This window comes from Tetrao urogallus, assembly GCF_951394365.1.
Source record: "Tetrao urogallus genome assembly, chromosome: 5".
In the NCBI taxonomy this organism is placed as follows: domain Eukaryota; kingdom Metazoa; phylum Chordata; class Aves; order Galliformes; family Phasianidae; genus Tetrao; species Tetrao urogallus.
In genome coordinates, this window is record NC_136818.1 from 8,317,393 (window position 1) to 8,340,112 (window position 22,720).

The 22,720-nt window shown below is 41.3% G+C and overlaps 1 protein-coding gene across 1 annotated transcript; it reads left to right on the forward strand.

Annotated features, from left to right (window-relative positions):
* Positions 1 to 459: 459 nt before the first annotated feature.
* MKNK1 (MAPK interacting serine/threonine kinase 1) lies at positions 460 to 22,720 on the forward strand (the record flags this gene model as incomplete). Its single annotated transcript, XM_079536448.1, has 12 exons — positions 460 to 604; positions 5,825 to 5,923; positions 6,732 to 6,829; positions 7,959 to 8,038; positions 9,493 to 9,566; positions 15,127 to 15,231; positions 18,210 to 18,265; positions 19,032 to 19,127; positions 19,984 to 20,178; positions 20,796 to 20,960; positions 21,580 to 21,620; positions 22,492 to 22,720. Exons 1-12 carry the CDS (start codon positions 529 to 531, stop codon positions 22,718 to 22,720), a joined length of 1,314 nt encoding a protein of 437 aa, XP_079392574.1. The 5' UTR covers positions 460 to 528.

Consider the following 22,720-nt stretch of genomic DNA (forward strand, 5'->3'; position numbering starts at 1 on the left):
GCGCCACTCCCGCCGCGGGACGCCGGCGGCCGCCATGGAGGTGAGGGTGGAGGGGTGCGTGGTGGCTGGGGGTGCCGCTCCTCGCATCGCTGAGGAGAGGTGTGGGAGGGAAAGGCTGAGGCAGGAGCCAGCGGGTCCGGCTGCGAGCAGGGTGCTGAGTACTGAACATCTTACTGTAATGTAAGGTATCGCTGCCGTGACTTTGTGAAGTGATTGCGAGGGAATAACGCCAGCAGCAGCAGTGACAGCCGGCTCCTGGCTTCAGGACATGTGCGACAGCCAAGCATCAGCCCGTTCCCCTGACAGCGCTGGTGCTGGTTTGTAAAGTGTTGAATTTGTTTGAAAGTAAACCACCAATTAGATGGCTGGTTTGTTTTTTCTTCTCTTCTCTTATGAGCCGACTGCTTCTAAAGACCTTTTTTCTTTCATACAGATGAACACTGAACAATTCTCTTGGAAAGCCTGGCACCTGTTCTGGTAACTTTGAAGGTGTACTCGTTGGCTTTCATCCGCACAAAGCTGCTCCCTATGCCTCCCAGATGCTGGATGGAAGCGGGGCAGAACACAGCTGTGGAGCTGAGCCCCTTCCACTGCACTCCTGAAGGTAACTGTGGGTGGTATTGGCAGCTTTCCTGGGAAGGTGGGGGTGTTGAGCACCCGAAAGCCCCTTGAAGTTGGAATTGCCAATGGTAACACTGTTTCATGGTATGAATGCTGCTTAAGTTCTCTGTAAAGCTTACATGCACACACAAGAACTAGGAGGAATTTCTTTTTACTTTCCTGTGCCTTTCCTGGTAACAAGGTATTAAAACATACAGCTTTTTGTGTGTGTTACATCAAACGTGAAGATTCACTGCAGTTCAATGGCTGTTAATTTTAGGTGAAAGAAGAGAGGATGACAGGAAGAAAAATCACTCTTGTTTCAGGTTTTAAAAACACTTTGCGGTAAATGAATCCCTCCAAAAAAGGCTTTTGTAGTATGGGAGTGTGTTGCGTAGCCTTTTTCCCAGTGAGAGATGTCCTTATCTGATGGTTTGTGGGGTGTTGAGTATGAGCAGGAAATCCTTATCTTGTGTTTGTTCAAAATGAAATGTTGTCTTCTAAGAAGTTATTTTCTTTGGTTTACACTTAAAAACGGACACGGGAGCTCGCTGTGTGGGGTTAGAGGAGCTAATTGGTGATGCAGAGGCAGTCTGCTGAGAGTTCTTGATGCCATCAGATGTTGCAGAGGGGAAGCAGCTTGCTGTTTCATAAGTGGTCCTTGGGACTTACTTGTCCTGCACAGCTCCTTAATTTAAAACTGCTCAAGGGGTTAGAGAAGCTTGGAGTAGTTGAGTCAAAGTACTGTTACAAGGACTTTTCTCATTTAAAATACGTATGATCTGGAATTTAAAATAATTTTGTAGCTCAGGTCCTTCTGCACTGTGATAGAAACTCTTAAATATGAATTGTCTGGCAATAGTCAGTGGCATTAAATTTGGCTGTCGAGCTCTATGTGGAAGGAAGGAAGATGGTTTTTAGTGCCCTAACCAGTATGTATGCCACGCTGTCCCAGACAACACTTACTGTTCATGAATATTTGCTAGTCTGATGGAATATTACATCCTATTTCATCCTGTTATCCACTTGGTTGCCACATAGGCAAGTTGTCCTAGAACAAGAAACCGGGGTGACTGTAGTACATTTTTGAGCCAACTTCATTTTCTTTTGTTATCCTTCCTTGTCAACTCGTTTTATGGTCATCATGCTTGTCTTCTTTGCCTTTGGATCTTTCCGGTGGGATTGATAAGTTCTCTTTCTTTGACTCTGAGTGATAACCAGTGCTTTTAAAATAATGTAGGTGTATTCGCATAGACTGATCTCAGCAGAAGTCCTCTTGTCTATAACATGTGTGCTAAAACATACTGTTCTCTCCCTACAGGAGAGGGAAAAGTGTGCTCTCCATTCTGTTAAGGTTCTCCCTGCTTCCCTAGTAATGGTGAAGCAATAAATTGGGTAGGAGGAATCTATTTGAAGTATGTTTGTGTTATCCTGCAAAGTGAGATCCATCCATTGCTGGAGGGTTTGATTCAGGACCTCAGAAACCCCATCCTTAGTTTGCAAGGGAGGTGCCTAACTCCTTGTATGGTGTTGGACTGCAACTTGCAGAAGATGAGGTCTTCTAAAAGTGAGACTGAAGGGTATCACAGAAGTAGGGAGACAAAATTTGCTGTAACATCTGCTGTATGGCAACTTTGATAGCTAAGGATGAACAACAAACTGCCATACAGATGAATGACCATGCTGAAATGATGGGAACATTGTAAACAGTGCTATAGTTTGCATTCTGTGTTTATAGGTGATGAAGTCTTTAATGCAAAACTGTGCCTGACCGTGCTTTCCTGTGAAGCCCAGTGCACCAGGTTCTTGCAGTCCTTTGAGACTTTGGATGCTACCCTAGTGTATATAACAATATTTATGTGATTTTTGAATGTAAACGTGATATGTTCCTTTTCAGTTACTGAACAACTCAGCTCAAGCAAGACACAGTGTTGAAGCAGGTGGTAGTATACTTGGACTCTGCTTAAACTGCTTCCTTCCATTGAATTCAAACACATAAACAAGGTATCTGCTTCTTAATAGAAGAAGGCCATCTGTATTGTGTTTTCCAAGTGCTTCCTGGATATGTGTATGCTTGTTTTTTAAATATGCTTTTTCTTCCTTTGGGAAAGCAGATAAGAATAAGAAGGGAGTTACTTTTGGATAGTGGATTGTGGCATGTTTGTATATGGAGTGTTAGGAAGCAAAATGAAAGGTAATGGACGTGGTGTTGATTTTTCCTTCTTCAGCTGTCATTATTTGAGAGTCTTTATATAATAAGTGCTTTTATTCATTCTTTTGGAAATACTTATAGAGGCAACAATTGCAAAAGTAGAAGGCTGTAACTATTACTTTCCCACGCAAGGCTGTGAATAATGTGTATGTTATATATTACCTCAGTATTACCTCAGCACTGAATTATGGTGATAATAACATGCAAGCCTTCAATACCACTGCAGTTAAGACAAAAACTTGCACACTTTTTTTTTTTTATTCTTCTTGCTGTATGGATTTTGCTGGGTTGTGTTGTCCTGTGACCAGTAATCCTAACCTGTCTGGAAAACAAAGGCAGATCAGAGTTTGAATGGTGCCCTGTTTCTTCAGCTTTTGTCAGCTCAATCCATCAGCACCTTGCTGGAGAGCAGTATGACTCTGCTGTGATTGAGAGGGATGTAAGAAGTGCTCTAAGCACCAAATCCTGTTCTGCACCAGCCTCCCTGCGCTCAACCAGAGTGGACAAGTTGGTTTGGTGGAAACAGGAGTTCAGCATTGTGAGCCATGTTGTAAAATGACCTTTGAATGGCAGTGTTTAATGTTCCTCTTGGACCTGATGCATCTCTGAGCCTTTTTTCTCCAGGGCAGTTCTTTTTTCTTTTTTTTTTTCCATGCTGTCTTTTCACTGTTATCAAAATCATTTATGTGCAGTCATAGAAACACATTGCTTTGAAAACTTGAGGAATTCTAAGGTGTTTGCTTAGGAATTAGAAGGAAGTTTCTTGTCATTCCAATTGTTAATTAAGATTAGGTCTAGTTTCCTTCTGCCAATGAGAATGAAGCTATTACACCCATCAAGGAAAGGCTGTATTGACAGAGAAGTGAACTGTACACTGATGTGAAATAGCAAACCAGAAGGGTAAAAAAAATAATCTAATAAAGCAAACATTGAATGTCTGTCTGGTAGTACGTTAGGTCTAGACTATGGGTTGGAAATGTCAGTTTTCATAATTTGATTTCTGTGAAGATAACTGGTGAACTTTCTGGTTTTAAGGAAGCAGTTATCTGTAATTTAGGAATTGAGTCAGACCAAAAGGAATTGAAATAATGCAGTGAGGCATTAAACACCAGGCTGTAAATATCATAGCCAACTGGTAGAGTGAGGGAGATGATCGTGAGCAAATATGTCAGCTGTGCTAACGTGAAGGGTTTATCTCCTGTTGTTTTTGCATAGTTTTTAATCCGTTATAAGCTCCAAATCCACGTAATATTTGAACTAAGATACCTTAGGTATGACTTTTTGACTTGGGAGTGAGCCGCCTCCTTCAAAAAGTCCAGCTGTGACTCTGAGCAGCTTCATGTGTGTTGTTTTAATCCCAACTCCGAGTAACTTTTCGCATAAGCTGAAGTCAGTGGGAGCTGGGACTTGCTGTCAAAGGCTGCCCTTATCTTTATTTTAAAAGCTGAACCTATCCAAGTGTCAGTCTGAGTTAAAAATGAACTGTTTCTTCAGAAGCAGGTAAGATGCATGCCCGTGTCTTTCTCATTGTATTTCAGAACTCAGGAGTGTCTTCCAGTGTGATGATTTCTTAGTGTATTCTGCTAAAGACTTGAAATGAGGATTTGCTGCTCTCTTGAATAGATGATTGTGGCTTTGAGTGATGCGTTTTCAAGTGCTGCCTAAGACATTAGAGGGTTTTCTAAGTAACATTTGTCTATTTGAGACAGCAGGCGAGTTCTAAGTGACACTCATAATAGCTGTTACTGACAGATACTGACAAGAAAAGTAGTTTGTTCTTTCTTTCTTCTGTTTTGGTAGATAGTTGTGTAGTATTTTCTGCCTCAGAACCTTCCTGTTTTAAGAGTACTTTAGAGACAGGGGGAGTATAAAAACAGTTACAAAGTTTAAAAAAACTTCTATTCAGAAAGGTACTCTGTTAAAGGAGAATTACCTGAGAACTTAATGGTTTTAGACCTTTTCAGTCACTGTTATAATCATACTGTTTCTAGGAATCTGTTTTTTCTTCCCTCTAATATAAGACCTGACTTTATATTATACTGGCTGTATAATGTCTTAGCAGTTCTTTGGTACTGCCTTGAAGACTTTGAGCACTGATTTAACTGGCAGAGCCAGGCTGGCAGGTAGGACTGAAGTGTTGGAGAAGTGCTCATGTGAGTGGGTTGTGGAATCATTTAACCTTTCTGGAAATAGGGTAGCTGTCTGAAGTAGCCCCTGGTAAAGCACTGCTTTTGATTAGGCCTTCCTTAAAAACCAGAGGATGTTTTTTTTCTGCCATATTATCTTGCATCAGTGAATTATTACCTCTGTGTAAGCTCTTGTAATATTTGCAACTTTTAATGCAAGAGGTAAGATCTCGTGTTCATTTTGGAGCATAGGTTATCCACCAATCTGTGGTTCAGAAGGAATCTATTGAATCTATTGAATCTAATGAATCTATTAGAAATGTTTTGCTGGCCTGTTGTCAGCATAAACTGACCTAGATTCCTCCTCTGACCTGTTGACTTCTGTGGTTGCTGCTTTTCACTGCTGCATTTGAGACTTCCCATTCTTCACCCTTCTGTTGTCCGGGGAGCTCATTTTCTTAAGCTGACTTGAAAATGTCTTAAACAGTAGCATAACTGAAAGCACAGCACCTGTATGAGGGTTAAAAATCCTGTCCATCTTTAGCCTTCCAGCCTCCCTTCTGTGTTTCAGGGCACGTGTTATGTTGAAGGTAGCTCATGGTGGCTTTTAGTGAGGTTATTCCTGTGCTTTGCCTTTGTGTGCTGTGAGAGGAGGAGTCACAACAGATGCATAATCATTTTTTTTTAATCAAACCTCCCCAGAACTGTTAATCAGCACCCAGCCTGTCTTTTTTAGGTTTCCTCTGTTTCTATGGGAGAGGCTTCAGCCTGCAGTAAGGAAGCAGAGATACTTGCATATAGCTGAAGGGCATGAACACAAGTATGTGCATTTTCTCCTGAAGTAATCCACTGTGTGTTAAAAGCACCTTTATATTCTGTCACACAGAGATGGTCAGCAGTCAGCCTCTTGCCATAGCAGACAGTGGGAAAAGGAAAAAAAAGAAAAGGACCAGAGCCACAGATCACGTCCCTGGGAAATTTGAAGGTTGGTGGTAATTTCTGAGCTTCTACTTGTAATGGTTCATTTTCTCTTACAATTTTCATAGCTAAACATTGCTTTTTGGCCAACATTAAAGGTCAGCATTTCTGTATTTCTTTAACTCTAATCTTTCAGTCTTCCATCACTTTTTATTTCTTGTGGTTTTGAAATTGATGTGTTCTGTTTATACTTGATTTTTTTTTAAATAGAATCAGTGTTTTGACTGCTAGATGTGAGCAAAAATGCCAAGGCACTATCACCAAAATACAGTCCAATGGGACAAAACTGACTAATACAAAACTTCTGTGGGAGGAAGTAGCATTGTAAGGTAGATTACAAGCGATGATGATAGCAGTCTTCTGGGCTTAAGCATTAAAATTTCATTTATACTTGAGATACTACATCTGCAAGTGGATTCCACGTGGTAGGCATTTTCTGATCAAGGAGGGAAGTGTTTTCCAGTTGAAAAAAAATCAATTCTGGCTTGTAAATGAAGACAGGCAAGGTGTGTTAGATCCTAGCAGTCACTGAGGTAAAATGGTGCTTGTATGAACAAACTTGTAATTTTACTGCTGAGATGAAATCATCTTTAAATTTGCTTGGAACGTGAGGAGGAAAAAAGGTGAATAATGAGGCATAATTAATCCTGGCACATCTACTTTAATACTTCATAAATCTGTTTTCTGTGGTCATTACCAAAGGACATTTTCTCTCTTATGTCATGTGAGAGATGCTCATCAGATAAATAGCTTGTCTCAGTGTTATTCACGAATGCTTTGGCTTATATTTCCCATTTGCTGGATTTCTTTGGCAGATTTGTACAAGCTGACTGCTGAGCTTCTTGGTGAGGGAGCTTATGCCAAAGTTCAGGGTGCTGTCAGCCTCCGAACTGGGAAAGAATATGCAGTAAAAGTAAGTATAGAATAGAAGCAGTATCACTACCACCTGTAACATGTTTTCCACCTCCTGCTATCTAAGTTAAAACACGAATAGAGTGTGTAATAGCAAAAGCTTTTAGGAAATTCTTAATGCATGAAATGAGTCTAACTGTTGATAGGTCTGTCATTCTAAATATCTTGCCTCTAGAATGAACTGTGATATCAGCCACTGGTAAAATTCACAGACCTTAAATGGTGTTGTTAATGGTTAGGTCTAGGGCTTGCTTTTGTATCATGTCCTGATTTAATTGCAATCCTACATATATGTGTATATATATACATCCTACAATCCTACATATATCTATATCTATCTATCTATCTATCTATCTATCTATCTATCTATCTATCTATCTATCTATTTACCTTTTCTTGTGTTAGAAGTGGCCAAGTCATTATCTATTATGATGGCCTGCGAATCTGGATGTAAAACTGAGGACCTGACACTGCATATTGGTGGTGCTGGTACTTGCAGGAACATTGTGAGCTTTCAGTTCATGTTGCAGTCGTTCAGTCTCCACTCCTGTGGAAAGCCTTTGTCCTCTTTTGGTCTGAGGGATGTGTGAAGGAAGGTGACTTCTGGTAGCACTGCAGGACTTTGAGATTATGTGTATGTTTGCTTTAGTACATTAGGTCTTGCTATTGGGTCTCTGTGACATTTGTGCTGTGAGCCAATGTCTCATTCTGTGGTTAGTTTAGTACTTTTTAATTAAATGCACATAATGATGAGTCTGTTCTTTCTGTCTATTTCATGTCTGATGTGACTCAAATCTATTTTTGTTAGAACTCAAAAGGATCTCCTTTTCTGCAGAACTAAAATGATGCAAGAAAAGCCTTGTGGTAACTGATCAGTAACTGTGGTAACAGGCAGTTTTAGTTCCTTTCTTCTCTTCCTGTCCTCATTTCTCCTGTCCTTTGAATGCTTTCCAGACTCTGCTGACACTGTAAATAGACACGTGACAAATTAAACAGGCAGAAAAATGTGGAGTATCTCTCTCTGGTGGTCATATATGAGATTGAAGTTCTAGATCAGTTATCCAAATCCAGAGGCACGGGCGCAGTTCCTGCAACGATCTTTTGAATATGAGTTCTATCTCTTCCCACAGATCATTGAAAAAAATGCTGGCCACAGTCGAAGTCGGGTTTTCCGTGAAATAGAAACACTGTATCAGTGTCAGGGTAATAAGTAAGTATGGAGTCTCTTGTTTGTTTGAAGTATCTTGAGTCTTTTTTCAAATTGAAGCCTCTTTATTTTGTATTGTATTTTATTTTGGTTCGGAATTTTGCAGTAGTCTCCTTAAAACCAGTTGGAATTTAGACTTGATCTGTTCAAAATAAGATTTTCCTCCTATCTGGGAAATTTAGAGAAATGTTTACAAATTAAGTTGCATAATTCAGTCATCATCCAGGTCGGTGTAGTCTGAATGTGCTTCAGTAATGCGTGGCTTTTGTCTAAATAAGAAATTAACATGTTGACACTTTCCCTTGTGATTTCATCACTGGCAAAAGCTGGCCTAGTAACAGCTGCTGTTGAATGCAACAGTCTTACCTTTTCTTAATGCATGCTTTTTCTTCTTTGTGTCAGTCCTCCTGCTTGCAGTTCTTAAATAAGCCAAAAGCTAATTTAGCTGTCATTTGGATGATTGTGCTGACTTCATATAGCCACAGGATGAAGCAACTTCAGAGCTGCTGCTCATGTCTGAAAAGGAAGGAGAGCTTGTGCTGCCAATGACAGCATGCTCTGTGATGAGTGTAAGCAGTTTCTGAGACTACTCCTTTAGATATCTCTGTTAAAGTGTTGCTGTATGATATATAGTGCAGCTGCTTTCTGTGCTACAGTTGTGTGGGTCACATTAAAGCCTATTTTTAAACAAATTTTAAGTGCAAGTGTTAAAGATAGTCTAAACCTAAGCTTGTTTATCTAACGCTTGGGTTTAAGTTGTGCTGTAGAGAAGCAGGTTAATCTTTGTTCTCTGTGTTGTTGAAAGCATATGATAATCCAGCATGTAACTGATTTAAAAACAAAATGCAGTTCTTATGGCCACATTCATCAGTCAGATTTTGTATTCCCTCTAAGTTTTGAAAAACTCTTACATGAACTTAAATGTTGGACATTTTGAAGGCAGCTTGAGGTGTTTGTGTAGCACTGTGCAAAGACTGTCCACTAATAAGCCAAAATTGGTTTTAAAGTGGCAAGTAATGTACTGGACTTAATGTCATGTTGATCGTTGCCTGTCTCCTGTGAGCCCTGTGTGTTTTGCTTTGTGATTTCTGCAGAGAAGGAATGCCAATGTAATTATTTTTTGCTCTTGCCTTCAGCACAAATGCACTCTTCCAACTTATTAAATATAGCCTATTATCAGTTATCTTCCTGTCAACTGAGCAGTAGCAGAAGTCTTTCACAATTCTGTCCTATGAACATTTTGGGTTTTGGCCTCCTGTTTCCCCTGCTAAAATTTCAATATGACTTGGAAATTGATTTTAATGCGATAGGCAACCAAAACAATTTCCTTAATTAGCACTTTCATTTTTGGTTACTTCTGGCACTTCCCAATTATCCATAACAAAACATTCATTGCTCTGTTTACACTGTCTGCTTCACTCTTATAGTTACCCTTGTTATTATTATTTTTTTTAAAGGAACATTTTGGAATTAATAGAATTTTTTGAAGATGACACAAGATACTACCTTGTCTTTGAGAAGCTGCGAGGAGGTACTGTACAGCAACTGTGCCTTTGCTTGTTGAGTCAGCTGGGTCCTGTTTGTCTGAGTGTTTCAAAAGAAAGTGAAGAGCTTATTTTAAATGCCTGACAATTTGAAGACAAAGAGGCAGCAGAGGGAGACAGTATGTTGAGTATTGTGCATGACTGTGGTATAGCATCTAGATCATAGAATCATAGAATCACTAAGGTTGGAAAAGACCTAAAAGATCACCCAGTCCAACGGTTCACCTATTCCCAATAGCTCCTACTAAACCATGTCCCTCAACGCAACATCCAGTCTTTCCTTGAACACCCCCAGGGTCGGTGATTCCACCACCTCCCTGGGCAGTCCATTCCAGTGCCTGACCACCCTTTCTGAAAAGTAATACTTCCTCATGTCCAGCCTGAATTTCCCCTGGCGTAGCTTGAAACCATTCCCCCTGGTCCTATCACTAATGACACGAGAGAAGAGGCCGACCCCCAGCTCACTACAACCTCCCTTCAGGAAGTTATAGAGAGCAATAAGGTCTCCCCTGAGCCTCCTCTTCTCCAGGCTGAACATTCCCAGCTCCTTCAGCCTCTCCTCATATGGCCTGTGTTCCAGACCCCTCACCAGCTTCGTTGCCCTTCTTTGAACACGCTCCAGGGCCTCAATATCTTTCTTGCAGTGAGGGGCCCAAAACTGGACACAGTACTCGAGGTGCGGCCTGACGAGTGCTGAATATAGGGGAACAATCACCTCTCTGCTCCTGCTTGCAACACTGTTTCTGATGCAAGCCAGGATGCCATTGGCCTTCTTGGCCACCTGGGCACACTGTCGGCTCATGTTCAGCCGAGCATCAATCAATACCCCCAGGTCCATTTCCTCTACGCAGTCCTCCAGCCACACCGCCCCAAGCCTGTAGCGTCGCCTGGGGTTGTTGTGGCTGAAGTGCAGGACCCGGCATTTGGCCTTGTTGAAACTCATCCCATTGGCTCCAGCCCAGCCCTCCAGCCTGTCCAGATCCCTCTGTAGGGCGTCACTACCCCCAGGCAGATCCACGCTTCCAGCCAATTTGGTGTCATCTGCGAATTTACTGAGGGTGCACTCGATGCCCTCATCGAGGTCATCTATAAAGATATTGAAGAGGACAGGCCCCAGCACCGACCCCTGCGGAACACCACTCACGACCGGTCGCCAGCTGGATTTGACTCCATTCACCACCACTCTCTGCGCCCGGCCCTCCAGCCAGCTCCTTACCCAGCCAAGAGTGTACCCATCCAAGCCTCGGGCTGCCAGCTTCTGCAGGAGAATGCTGTGGGAGACAGTGTCAAAGGCTTTGCTGAAGTCTAGGTAGACCACATCAACAGCCTTTCCTTCATCCACCAGATGGGTCACTAGATCATAGAAGGAGATCAGGTTGGTCAAACAGGACCTGCCCTTCATGAACCCATGCTGGCTAGGCCTGATCCCCCGGTCACCCTGCACATGCCGCATGATCTCCCTCAAGACGATCTGCTCCATAACCTTCCCTGGCACCGAGGTCAGGCTGACAGGCCTGTAGTTCCCCGGATCCTCCTTACGACCTTTCTTATAAATGGGAGTCACATTGGCAAGCCTCCAGTCATCTGGGACCTCACCAGTCAACAAGGAGCGCTGACAGATGATGGAAAGCGGCTCGGCTATCACCTCCACCAGTTCCCTCAGCACTCTTGGGTGGATCTCATCTGGCCCCATCGACTTGTGACAGTCCAGCTGGAGCAGTAGGTCTCTGACTGTTTCTTTCAGAATCGCAGGGGGGTTAGTGTGCTCCCCGGCCGAGATTACCAGGTCAGAGAGAGGGGTATCCTGAGGATAACTGGTCTGACTTTTAAAGACAGACGTAAAGAAGGCATTCAGAACCTCCGCCTTTTCCTTATCCTCAGTGGTCACATTCCCAGCCTCATCCAGCAAAGAGTGGATATTCTCCTTTGTCCTCCTCTTACTGTTAATGTATTTATAAAAGAGTTTCTTATTCCTTTTCACACCAGTAGCTAGGTTAAATTCAAGCTGGGCTTTTGCCTTTCTGATTTCACCTCTACACATCCTAACAACTTCCCTGTATTCATTTTGAGTGGCCTGTCCCTCTTTCCACAGGCGGTAGATTCTCTTTTTCTCCCGGAGCCTCAGGAATAGCTCCCTATTCATCCACGCCGGTCTTCTTCCCCGCCGGCTCATTTTGCAGCTCAGGGGGACTGCCTGCTCCTGCGCCCTTAAGACTTCCTTTTTGAAGAGCAACCAGCTCTCTTGGACCCCTTTGCTTGCTAGGACTGAATGCCAGGGGATTCCCCCTATTAGTCCCCTGAACAATTCAAAGTCCGCCCTCCTGAAGTCCAAGGTAGCAGTATTACTATTCCCCCTCCAGGCTCCACCGTGAATCACGAAGTCTATCATTTCATGATCACTCTGTCCAAGACAGCCTCCAACCTCCACATCTCCCACCAAACCTTCCCTGTTTGTGAACAGCAGGTCTAGTGGGGCAGTTCCTCTCGTGGGCTCTCCGACCAGCTGTATCAGGAAGTTGTCCTCTACGCATTCCAGAAACCTCCTAGACTGCTTCCTCTGTGCTGTGCTGTACTCCCAGCATACGTCAGGGAAGTTAAAGTCCCCCATGAGGACAAGGGCAGGTGACTGTGCAGCTTGTGCCAGCTGCTTATAGAATACCTCGTCTGTTTCTTCATCTTGATTTGGGGGTCTATAACAGACGCCCACCAGGGTGCCTGTCTTGTCAGCCCTTCCTCTGATCTTTACCCATAGGGATTCAACATTATCGTCCCCAGTCATAATCTCAGTAGCGTAAAAGCATTCCCTAACATAGAGAGCTACACCTCCACCCCGCCTTCCTTGCCTATCTTTCCTGAAGAGTTTATAGCCATCCATTGCAGCACTCCAATCGTGGGAGCAATCCCACCACGTTTCCGTTATGGCTACTAGGTCATAGTTTGCCTGCTGCACAATGGCTTCCAACTCTTCTTGTTTGTTGCCCATGCTGCGTGCATTAGTGTAGACGCACCTCAGCTGAGCCCCTCGCCTCTCACCTAATCCCACTACCACTTCCCCAGGCTGCTCTCTAGCAGGCCTGGCTTTATCCCCCTCCCCCTTCCTAGATATCCTGGTAATGTTTTCCTTCAGTGTAGGATTGATGCTGTTTACTTGAAACTCGTGCAGTGGCTATTAGAAAAAAGACATTTTACTTTTGCCTCTCGTTGCTCCAGTAGTAAAAGGGTCTGCTTGCAGCTGTTTGAGAGCCACTAAAGTGAGCATTTGTGGTCACTGGTCACCAGGGGAATGAAGCTACATCCAAGCATTCAAGTGCACACGAAGTCTGTGTTGTGCAGTTTCTCCTGTTTGTCTGTGTACTGCATAATTACAGTATCCATTAACTGTATGGCGTGAAAAAACATGAGTTAAAAGTACGACGTGTCATTCGAAGAACAGCTGAGTTTTTGAAGGCTTGTGCTCCTGTCTGTATAACACCATCTGCTGTCACTGACCTGGAGGACAGTAGCAAACCACATTTGCAAGAAATGCAGATGATTTTAGTATAGATGCAGAACTCAATTTCTTAAGGACACTGCTTTTCACTGAGAAAGAGCTTTTATTCGCTTTCCCTTAAAATTACTGTATCATCTCGTTATTGTTGCCTAGGTTTCTCTTCTTCACTGCACAGACTTCTCTGGCAAATTAGCTGTAGCAGGGCTGGATTGGAATAAGCCTGCATTTGTCCCTTTTCCCATCTCTGTGTCCTTCTGCTTGTTAATTCTCTCCATTGAATGTGAGGCTATGTGTGTCAGTGTTCCTGCACTGCTGCTGAGTGGGTAATAGTGCTGCACTTTCTCCACTATCTTACCTACTGTTTTTCCAGCACTTAACTTAAGCTGAAGCTTTTCTCTTTGAAAGATGTCAGTGTTTGAAACTTTAATTATGTGGGTTTGAATGATTATCAAAGAATAATGGAAATCAAGGGGTTGGGCCAACTTCTGATGGGCTGCAAATCCTGTTGTTGGTGTAAACAACACGGCTGGCTCATGAATCTTACTCTGGATCCAGTCTCAAAGGTGCACTGCTAACTACAGTATTGGGTCATAGCATGGGCTTTCCATTTTTGCCTTCCTGTAGCACAGAAAGTTTGGAAGGTCGGCCGTATTCAGAAGGGTGATCTGAAATAAATCTGCTGAGTGAAGTGAGCACTTAATGTGGCTCAGACCTGCTTCCTGAAAAATCTGCAGGCTTTTCCGTAAAGATGGAGGCATTTTTGGGAACTGTTTTTACTTTGTAAATGTGTAAAGAGCAACTCTGCCAGGAAAATCCCTTGAACTCTGTGCCCTTAAAAAATCTATGGTAAGCTCAGAAGTGGCGTTATCAGCAGGGGAAACCTTGTGTCTTTGAGAACTGATATCTGGCCCAAAGTGGCCTTCTTCCAGCCATCTGAAATAGTACTTTAAAGCATCTCTGAAGAGTCTTTTTGTTCATCCTTCTTTTAACTGTCTCTACCAGTGAACTTCATTATTTTTCTGTCTGAATCCTTACTGTGGCAGCAGTACTGATCGTGTAAGAGTAAGGCGTCCTACAAGAGAGGAGTGGAGGTGTCCTTCCACCTCTAGAACTTAGGAATAAAAATGAATTCACCTGATATATAAGATATATATACAGATATATAAGATATATGCAGTATTTGGAGCTAATCACAAATGTCACAGTTACTTAACTTCTCTGCCTAATTGCTGTAAAAAGCATACATCTCTGAGTTAAAAAATTATATATATATTAAAAAATGCCAGTAGTAAGGCTGTTTAATGGGGTTGGATCTCCATGGATTATGTTTAATTACTTTTTAAAGGCTTTTTTAATGTTTTGAGAAGATGAACAGGATTCACTTTAAGAAAAGGAAATAAACTTCCCTTTATGCTTTGTTAAAGAGATACCAGTGGTGCTCTGACTGCCAGTCACCAATCCCTTGTATATTCATATTTGAGAGGCCTTTTGTCAGATTTCACGCTCCTAGCTCAGCATGTGAGCCTTATCTTGATGTCAGTAGGAACAGTGTATTTAAAGTATGTATTTTCATTTTGATAATATTGAGATTTAATTTAAAAAAAAAAAAAAAAAAAAAAAAAAAAGTGTTTACTTGATTTTCAGAGGAAGATTTCAGCTGTCAGATTACACAAAAGAGGAGAGTTAGTTCCAGGGTGCCCTGCTGTGACCTGGAGATTGGTGGATTTTGCTGAAGTCCTACATACATATTGATATATTACATATATTACATATATTACATATTGATATATATGATATACATCATATATGATATGATATATATGATACATCATACATCATATATGATATGATATATATGATATACATATATGATGTTTGAGTTTTCCTAGAACTAACTTTTCTAAATAAATGCTCTCTGACTCTGTTCTCACTGCAGTCAGTTTTCCCTCTGTTGCAGACCAGTATTAGCTATTGCACTTTTATCCATGTATTGACAGAGCGTTTTCTTGGCTCAGGCAGCATTTGCACTAAGATTTTCTATCTGTTAATTCTTACAGGTTCAATCCTGGCCCATATCCAAAAGAGGAAGCATTTCAATGAACGAGAAGCTAGCAAAGTGGTGAGAGATATCGCCTCAGCTCTGAATTTTCTTCATACAAAAGGTAAAAGAAGTTTCTCTCCATCTTTACTGCTTGATATTGTGCCTTTAGGATGTGAAGCACATTTTATCTGTAAATAGTCAGCCTTAACTTGGATAGCATTTCCATTTCCAGCCATGCCAGATGACTTATGATATCTTCCTCTATAACAATCGTTTCATAATGTGGTTGCTTTAGTGATCAGCTGTGTTGAGATGGTATAGCCTTTTGAAAAACAGAAGTTAAATCAACGGCTGAGGAGAATTAACACTAAGATTGAATCCATTTGCTTGTTCGCATTACCTAAGCCACTATGCAGAGGTTACTCAAAAGGAAGCTGATTTCTTTTTAATTTCTCCCTCTTTCAGATCTGCAGAGATGCTTTTTTTGTATTTACGCTGAGTTTCTGCTAGTTGCAAGACCTCCATATTAGCTTTTGGTCCCTACGTTCAAGTCCCCGCTGTTGAGGGAGGGACTGATGAGTGAACCATAGTCTTTCTTTGGAGGTGCCCTCATTTCATTAGGAATGTGGTTAGATTTAAAAGCACTTCTGTTTGTGAAGAGTTCTTCTACTTTAAAATGCTTTCCTCCTGCTGTTTTCTACTTAAAAGTACTCTGGTTTCATTGCAAAACATCTATGTGTGTTATGGTCAACTCAGAGCTGTGTGTTCCAGTGGAATGTGGTAGATGACTATAAAACCTTATCCTTGTCCACATTATCTGGTTCTGCCTAGATTAAGCAGCTTTACTTAATGTTTGCTTTCATTGTATTGCAGTAACTACCTTTGAATTGAATGGCACTTAATTGAAGGCTATGTTTGTTTATTTTGACAAGCTTTCCTTTCCATTCACTTTGCTTTTCTTGTTAGCCACCTTTTACAGCTGATCTGTAGGTTTGTTTCCTATCTAAATTCTTGAGTAAAATAAAATAGGTTCATTTGTAGGCTTTACTTCTAAGTCACAGGACTGCCTGTGCTTGAAGAGTTGAAATCACAGCATTTAGACCTCATGAGGTTGAACCTATCAAAAAAAGAGTGACAATGCAGAAAGAGTAAATAAAGTAAAACCAAGGAATATTGATCTTGCTCAATGTTGTGACTGTGATCAAAAGTTAATTCCAGTATGTGGGAAAGAGCTTAATTTGGGTTAAGATTTTTGGTAATATTCATAGCCTGGCTATGCAGTAACTGAGTTTTGAATCTGCTGAGGATGTTGTCTTTGAATACCCATGTTCAGACTTGGCATTACGGAGTGAATAATAAACAGGAAACTTAGGCCAGACGTGTGGAGAGACACACATTCATCGTGTTAACAGCAGAAAGTCTAGGAATACTGCTCAAGCAAATTTAATATCTACTCAGCTAATATCTTTCAGTAGTTCCCTTAGAGTGCTTAGCCTTGATTCCCCGTTGCCCAAACAAAAGGGATGTGATTCATTAAAATGGTGCTAAAGCATCGATATACTTTCTTTCCTGCTGTTTGCTGTGAATTGGTACAGTGGGGATGTCTCACAGAATCAGCTACAGCAGCATCCTGCTTCATTTTATTGTTCTCTTTATGGTTCTTCTGTGTCACATTAAAATAATTAGTAAGTACCATACAGGACACTGAAGTAAACAGGAAATGCAAGCAGTTTTATCACACAACTTAACAGTGGAGTGCTACAGCTAGATAGTTATTCAGATTTTTTTTTTTCTTTTGAGAAGAACTAGTTCATTTGCTAGTAGTAGTTTAAAACTCAGCTGGATGATAATGTTGCCTTACACCCACTTGGGGTATGTGTGCTTTATTGCTAATAATCCACTGGAGGAGTGTTTAAAGGCAGTTGTTTTCTTTTCTCAGTGCTGCTGCAAAATAAAACATTATATAACCAGACATTTGAATTCAAACTGTAATACAAAACAAGGCTGTTAGGTTTCATCTTGCAAGCAGACCCAACTGCTGGGAGTTTTGTCAGCCTTGCTGTAAACGTCAACATGGGCTGACTTGATGGATGTTTGTCACGTTTCCCCTCTTCCATGCACAAGCAATGGAAGCTGCTCTGATTCCTTTGGGTCAGTGCTATGCTACGAGTGTTAAATTTTAAGTCACATCTTGTGGTTTGTGCTGAAGAAAAGAGATTAGAACCTTAGCTAGAAGTTGGTGGCATATATTCTATCTCATAATATAGAGTAGTAGCAAGTGTGCTTAGAGTGCTTTTAAACAAGACCAGAGTGCTGCTAACAGCCAAGTTGTTCATTGGATTTTTATTTTTGCTACTTGTTTTCTGTCTTCCTGTTATAGTTGATCATATTAAATTGAGGACTTCCAGCAAATATATGTTTAGGCAATCGAGGAACTGTGTTGATCATACAGAACTGTCTTTGCAACAGGTACTTTGTGTTTCCCAGGGTGGCCTATTCTGGTAGCAATTGAGTGAATGGTTCTCCTGAAGACTTTTTTTCTACCTCTGGCACAAAAGCCTTGATATTTTCTTTTGCTTCAGCAGTGAATACGTAGCTGTACATGACCTTAAAGGGGCTATGTTTTCATCTGGAAGCTCAGTGTTTTCTTCTAAGGAGTGTCTCAGGTAGTGTCTGTGCTGAAAGGAATTCTGCAAGCTGTTGAATGATTTCTCTGGAAAGACAGACCTTCCTGTAGAAGGCACAAAAATCTTTTGGCTAGATCGTGTACACAAGTACATTTTCCTACAGCCCTGTCATCTCAATAAGCTGTTTTTAATTAGCTAATTTTAGGGTTAGCCAAAGTGTCCCAGTGTTAGCAGGTTCTTGTTTCCTTGATTGACTCCTATATGCTTTTAAAGATGATAAAGGCATAGCATGATGCAACAGTGACTTTTTACAAATAAACACTGCAATTTAGTTAATTGCAGTGTCATTACGGGCTGTGTGTGTGTAAACTCAGGCCTAGAATATTTCCTAGACCACCTTCTAAGAAAAAGAAATACAGAGAAATAAAACAGGAGAGTGTCTTTTCTAATGAGCATTTGTATTCTTATGTAGGAATCGCTCACCGGGACCTGAAGCCTGAAAACATCCTGTGTGAATCTCCAGAAAAGGTGCTGCTCTGTTCTTTTTCTTTTTTTAAATACACTTTATAATGTTAAACTTAGTTTCCTAAGTCAGTGCTCACGTTCAGTCTGTTCCTTTCATGAAAATTTCCAAATCTATTGGTGAACTTCAACAGAATTCCAGTGAAGCCAGGAAGAGTCTCAGTTCTTCTGTGAGCTGTAAAAATGTAAGCATCTGTCCAGCTGATAAAAAGCCACCTGATTTTTGAGAGGACGTGGCAACTAGAACTTAGCATCTAATCTATTCTGAGGTAATACCCAGATGGACAAATAATGTTTGCAGTCCAGCTGGTTGTGTTATGTTTATTTCCCAAGCTGCTCCACTGTGTACTGGCACTTGCCCAGTAAATAGAGAAGTAATGTGACAGGGTCAGATGCTGTGGATGTGGGACCAACTGAGGGAGGTTGCTCACAAGCCCACTGACCGATGCTCACCAACCCTCCTGAGCAGTGGAGGAGAGTGAGATGAACTCCTTCTGTATGATGTCAAATGATATGGAATATCTCTTTGTCCAGTTCAAGTCAGCTGTCCTAATTCTGTTTCCTCCCAATGCCTTGTGCCCTTCAGTCTGAATGGCCTTTGCTTTATACAACACTGTTTAGCAGAAACTATAAACATCTGTGTGTTATCAATATTGTTTTCCTCCTAGAACCAAACACAGCATCATACCAGACTTTGAAGGAAAATCCATTCCAGCTGAAACTAAGACAGTCTCAGTCTTCTGAATCTGAGTATTTTTATCTTTGGTTTTAGGTCTCTCCAGTAAAAATATGTGACTTTGATCTTGGTAGTGGGGTGAAGCTGAACAGTGCATGTACTCCCATAACTACTCCAGAGTTAACAACACCGGTAAGAGATGGACTGTGGCTTTGTGCTTTTCCCTTTACCACAAAACTGGTTTTCACATCTCCAGAGTATGGCTTCCAAAGGGCTTACTGCAACAACACTGAGTGGTGGATGTTTCATTTAAAGCAGGTGTATGTGTGATAAGTACTGTCTTGGTTTCCCAGTCATAGAACGAGTAAACAAAAGAACAGGAGCTCACTGTGTTAATTCTCCTGTGGGCCAGAATGCATCACACTGATCCTGTTTATATCTTACCACCCCAAAGATAAAGATTTTCATGGTTTGTTTTTATGGGACCGAGTTTGAACTCAATTTTGTCTACATTTCTACAAACTTGGCTTTTGTAGCTAAGACCCATGAGCTAGAGGGAATGCAACCCTGCAAGCAGTTGCTTCATGACAAATAAACTTGTAAAGCTACAGAGCTGTTCTTATGGCATTACTGTGGAAAAAAATAACCTGTCAGATTGTTGCAGGAGTTTGTTTTCTAAAAATCATTTTCCATGATATACTTTTTACTTTCTGAAAAGCCCCAAACGGATATGTAAGATTTAAAAGTGTGAAATATGAATAAGTAGATCCTCTGAATAAAATCATACATTAATATGGAGCAGTTTATAATTCTGCCAAAGAACAGTAGAATCCTGTTTGCTTTCTGTGGGGCTTAACAAAGTGAGACTTGCAGTAAAATCTAACAGCAAGTTTCAGTAGTCCCTGATGCACAGTTCTGCTTCTAGACCAAGGCATATATTGTAAAGAGAGGAAAATGTTTAATTAAAAAAAAACCACCAAGAGCACCACCAAAATAAATATTAGGCTCAAGCCTCACTTCAAAATCTTATTTAAATTTGATTTCCTAGTGTGGGTCAGCAGAATACATGGCACCTGAAGTAGTTGAAGTCTTCACAGAGGAGGCCACGTTCTACGATAAACGGTGTGATCTTTGGAGCCTAGGAGTGATTCTGTACATCATGCTCAGTGGTTACCCTCCTTTTGTGGGCAACTGTGGCACAGACTGTGGCTGGGACAGAGGAGAAGTCTGCAGAATTTGCCAGGTGAATTTGCATATACTGGGCATACATAAGACACTGTACTTTGCCCTGTGAATGTAGGGTGTAAGACTGGACAGAGCTCTGAAGAGTGGTGTGCATATTAATTACATGGGAAGATAAGCTCTCACTGAGAAGTGAATCTGGTAATTAAGACTTGAGTTTTGAAAGCCCTTTCTCATGTAATGCTTGGAAAGATACCTCTTTCTTCTCTTGATGAGATCTCAGAGTTTTCTTTTGCCCTTCCTCCACCCTCATTGTACTTTCTAGTCCTTGATCTGGTTGACAGTAATCACCAGAATTCCTCAGGTGAAAGTTGTGCTCCCAAGGAATTTCTATCCAGAGCCTGAATTTATTCTTTCTGAAAACAGTAGGTTGATTTCACAGTTCATGGAGAGTGAGAGGTGTTGTCAGCAGCCAGTGTATCACAGCCATCCTAAAACGTACTGCACTGCTCTGTGGAGCTGCCTGTCACTCTCCATTTGCTCTATAAGGAGACTAGTTGTTTTCAGCTGTCACTCACCCTATGAAGTGGATAAAACTGAGTGAAAAGAATCTCACCTGAGAAGTCATCTGGTTATGTTCTAGTTGCTGTTTAAATTAAACATTTTTTCCTTTACCAGAACAAGCTTTTTGAAAGCATTCAGGAAGGCAAATATGAATTTCCTGACAAGGATTGGTCACATATATCCTCTGAGGCCAAAGATCTCATCTCAAAGTTGCTGGTTCGTGATGCTAAAGAACGACTTAGTGCTGCTCAAGTTTTGCAACATTCATGGGTTCAAGGAGTATGTATCTCATTGTATTTTTAAGGGTTGTTCTTCTTCCTTAGTTGTAAACAAGCTGTTCCTTCTCTCTAAATATTTAGTAGAAATATTTCATGTTTAGTGCTCATGTCTTGATTAATTACATTATATCCAGTGGTTTTATTCTTCCTGAAGCTCTGTGTGGTAAATATTTGGATGACTCTGTCAAGCTTTAAGTATTTTATTTAATTTGCTTTATGCATTTTAAATAGCTTTCCTGTGGAAACTAGGCTCTGCAGTGCGCTTATGGTGGTGCTGCTCTCTAATGCAGTGCTGCAGAATGCTGGTAGGTACTGTTTTAAAAGAACAGCAGTATGCTCTTTTGCTTCAGTTCTTAGAGCAAGAAAGAATAGATGGGCCCTCTGGAGAGCTTCCCAAGCTTTAGCATTATACCTGCAAATGGTGGTCTCTTTTTATGATGGGAGAGGTGGATTAGAAAATCAGTCAACAGTGATTTGTAAACCCACGGTGAAGTATTTAATGTACAATATCCCTTAGTTGTAAATTTGAGAGTTACCTATTGTTTTTTAAAATCATTCCTATGAGTGCTTGATTCCCACCTACTAATACATAACTAACTTTTCTTAACTTCTTGTAACAGGCTCCTGAAAGGGGACTACCTACTCCTCAAGTACTTCAAAGGTAATCTTTTTTTCACTTTTTTTTTTTTTTTAATATCTATCAGGTTGGCCAGGAATTGTTATTGAAAGAATGGGAGGGGTAGGAGGTGGCAAATGAGTGGGTAAGAGCCGTGGTTAATAGTGGAACTACATAAGTATGGCAGCACTAATTTTGTTAAGAGCATCCGAAATATTAAAGCTGTCATTTTTCTTTATAATCTAATCTTACTTGTTTGTGGGAAAGGCATTGGAGAGGATTCCTGTGGAGCATGGCTAATCTTAGACTGGAAATAATCATGGTTTTGGCAGTTTGCTGCCCAGGAGGCAAAAAAAGGCATAAAGCCGTGTGTTATCCAAAGAGACTACATTTTGATGGGTGGATAATCATATGTACAGACTAGGATCTGACTTCCATTGGAAACGTGGTAATCACAGTAGCAATTTAACCATGAGCAGGACAAGCTTTGTATAAAGCAGTTTGATGGCAGATTCTGCATGCTGTAGGGCCTGAGTCACACATCTGTTTCTGTTTCCATGTCTGCCACTGGCAATTCCAGGTTCTTCCAATCCTCAGAACTGCAATTCCTGAACCCAGATGTGCAAACTGAAACTGAAGCACGGTGTTGCAGGTGGCTTCCTGGGTTTTCCTGGGGTTTCATGGCAGACAGAGGACTAAAACTATGTTTCTGAAATCTCAAGGCATTTTTATTATGCATTGTTGGTTGTCCCAGTAAGGAGTGATGCAAATATTACCTGGTCTTTTTGCCTCCCGTGTCAATGTTTCGATAGGAGAAAGAAAACTGCTTGGAAATGCATTATTCTGCTGTTAGGGTAAACAGCCACAACTGCCTCTTTGCACGCGTTCTAACTGCCTTCTCCTTTTCCCTTGAAAGGAACAGCAGCACGAAAGACCTGACGCTTTTTGCAGCTGAGGCTATCGCCCTTAACCGCCAGTTGTCTCAGCACGAGAACGAGCTCAGCGCAGAGCACGAGAGTGTTGCCCGTGCTGTGTGCTCCATGAAGCTTTCTCCTCCATCCAAATCCCGGCTTGCCAAGCGCAGAGCAATGACACATGCCACCAAAAACAGTGACTTTCAGCCAGTCCCCCATAAAGCCTTTTAA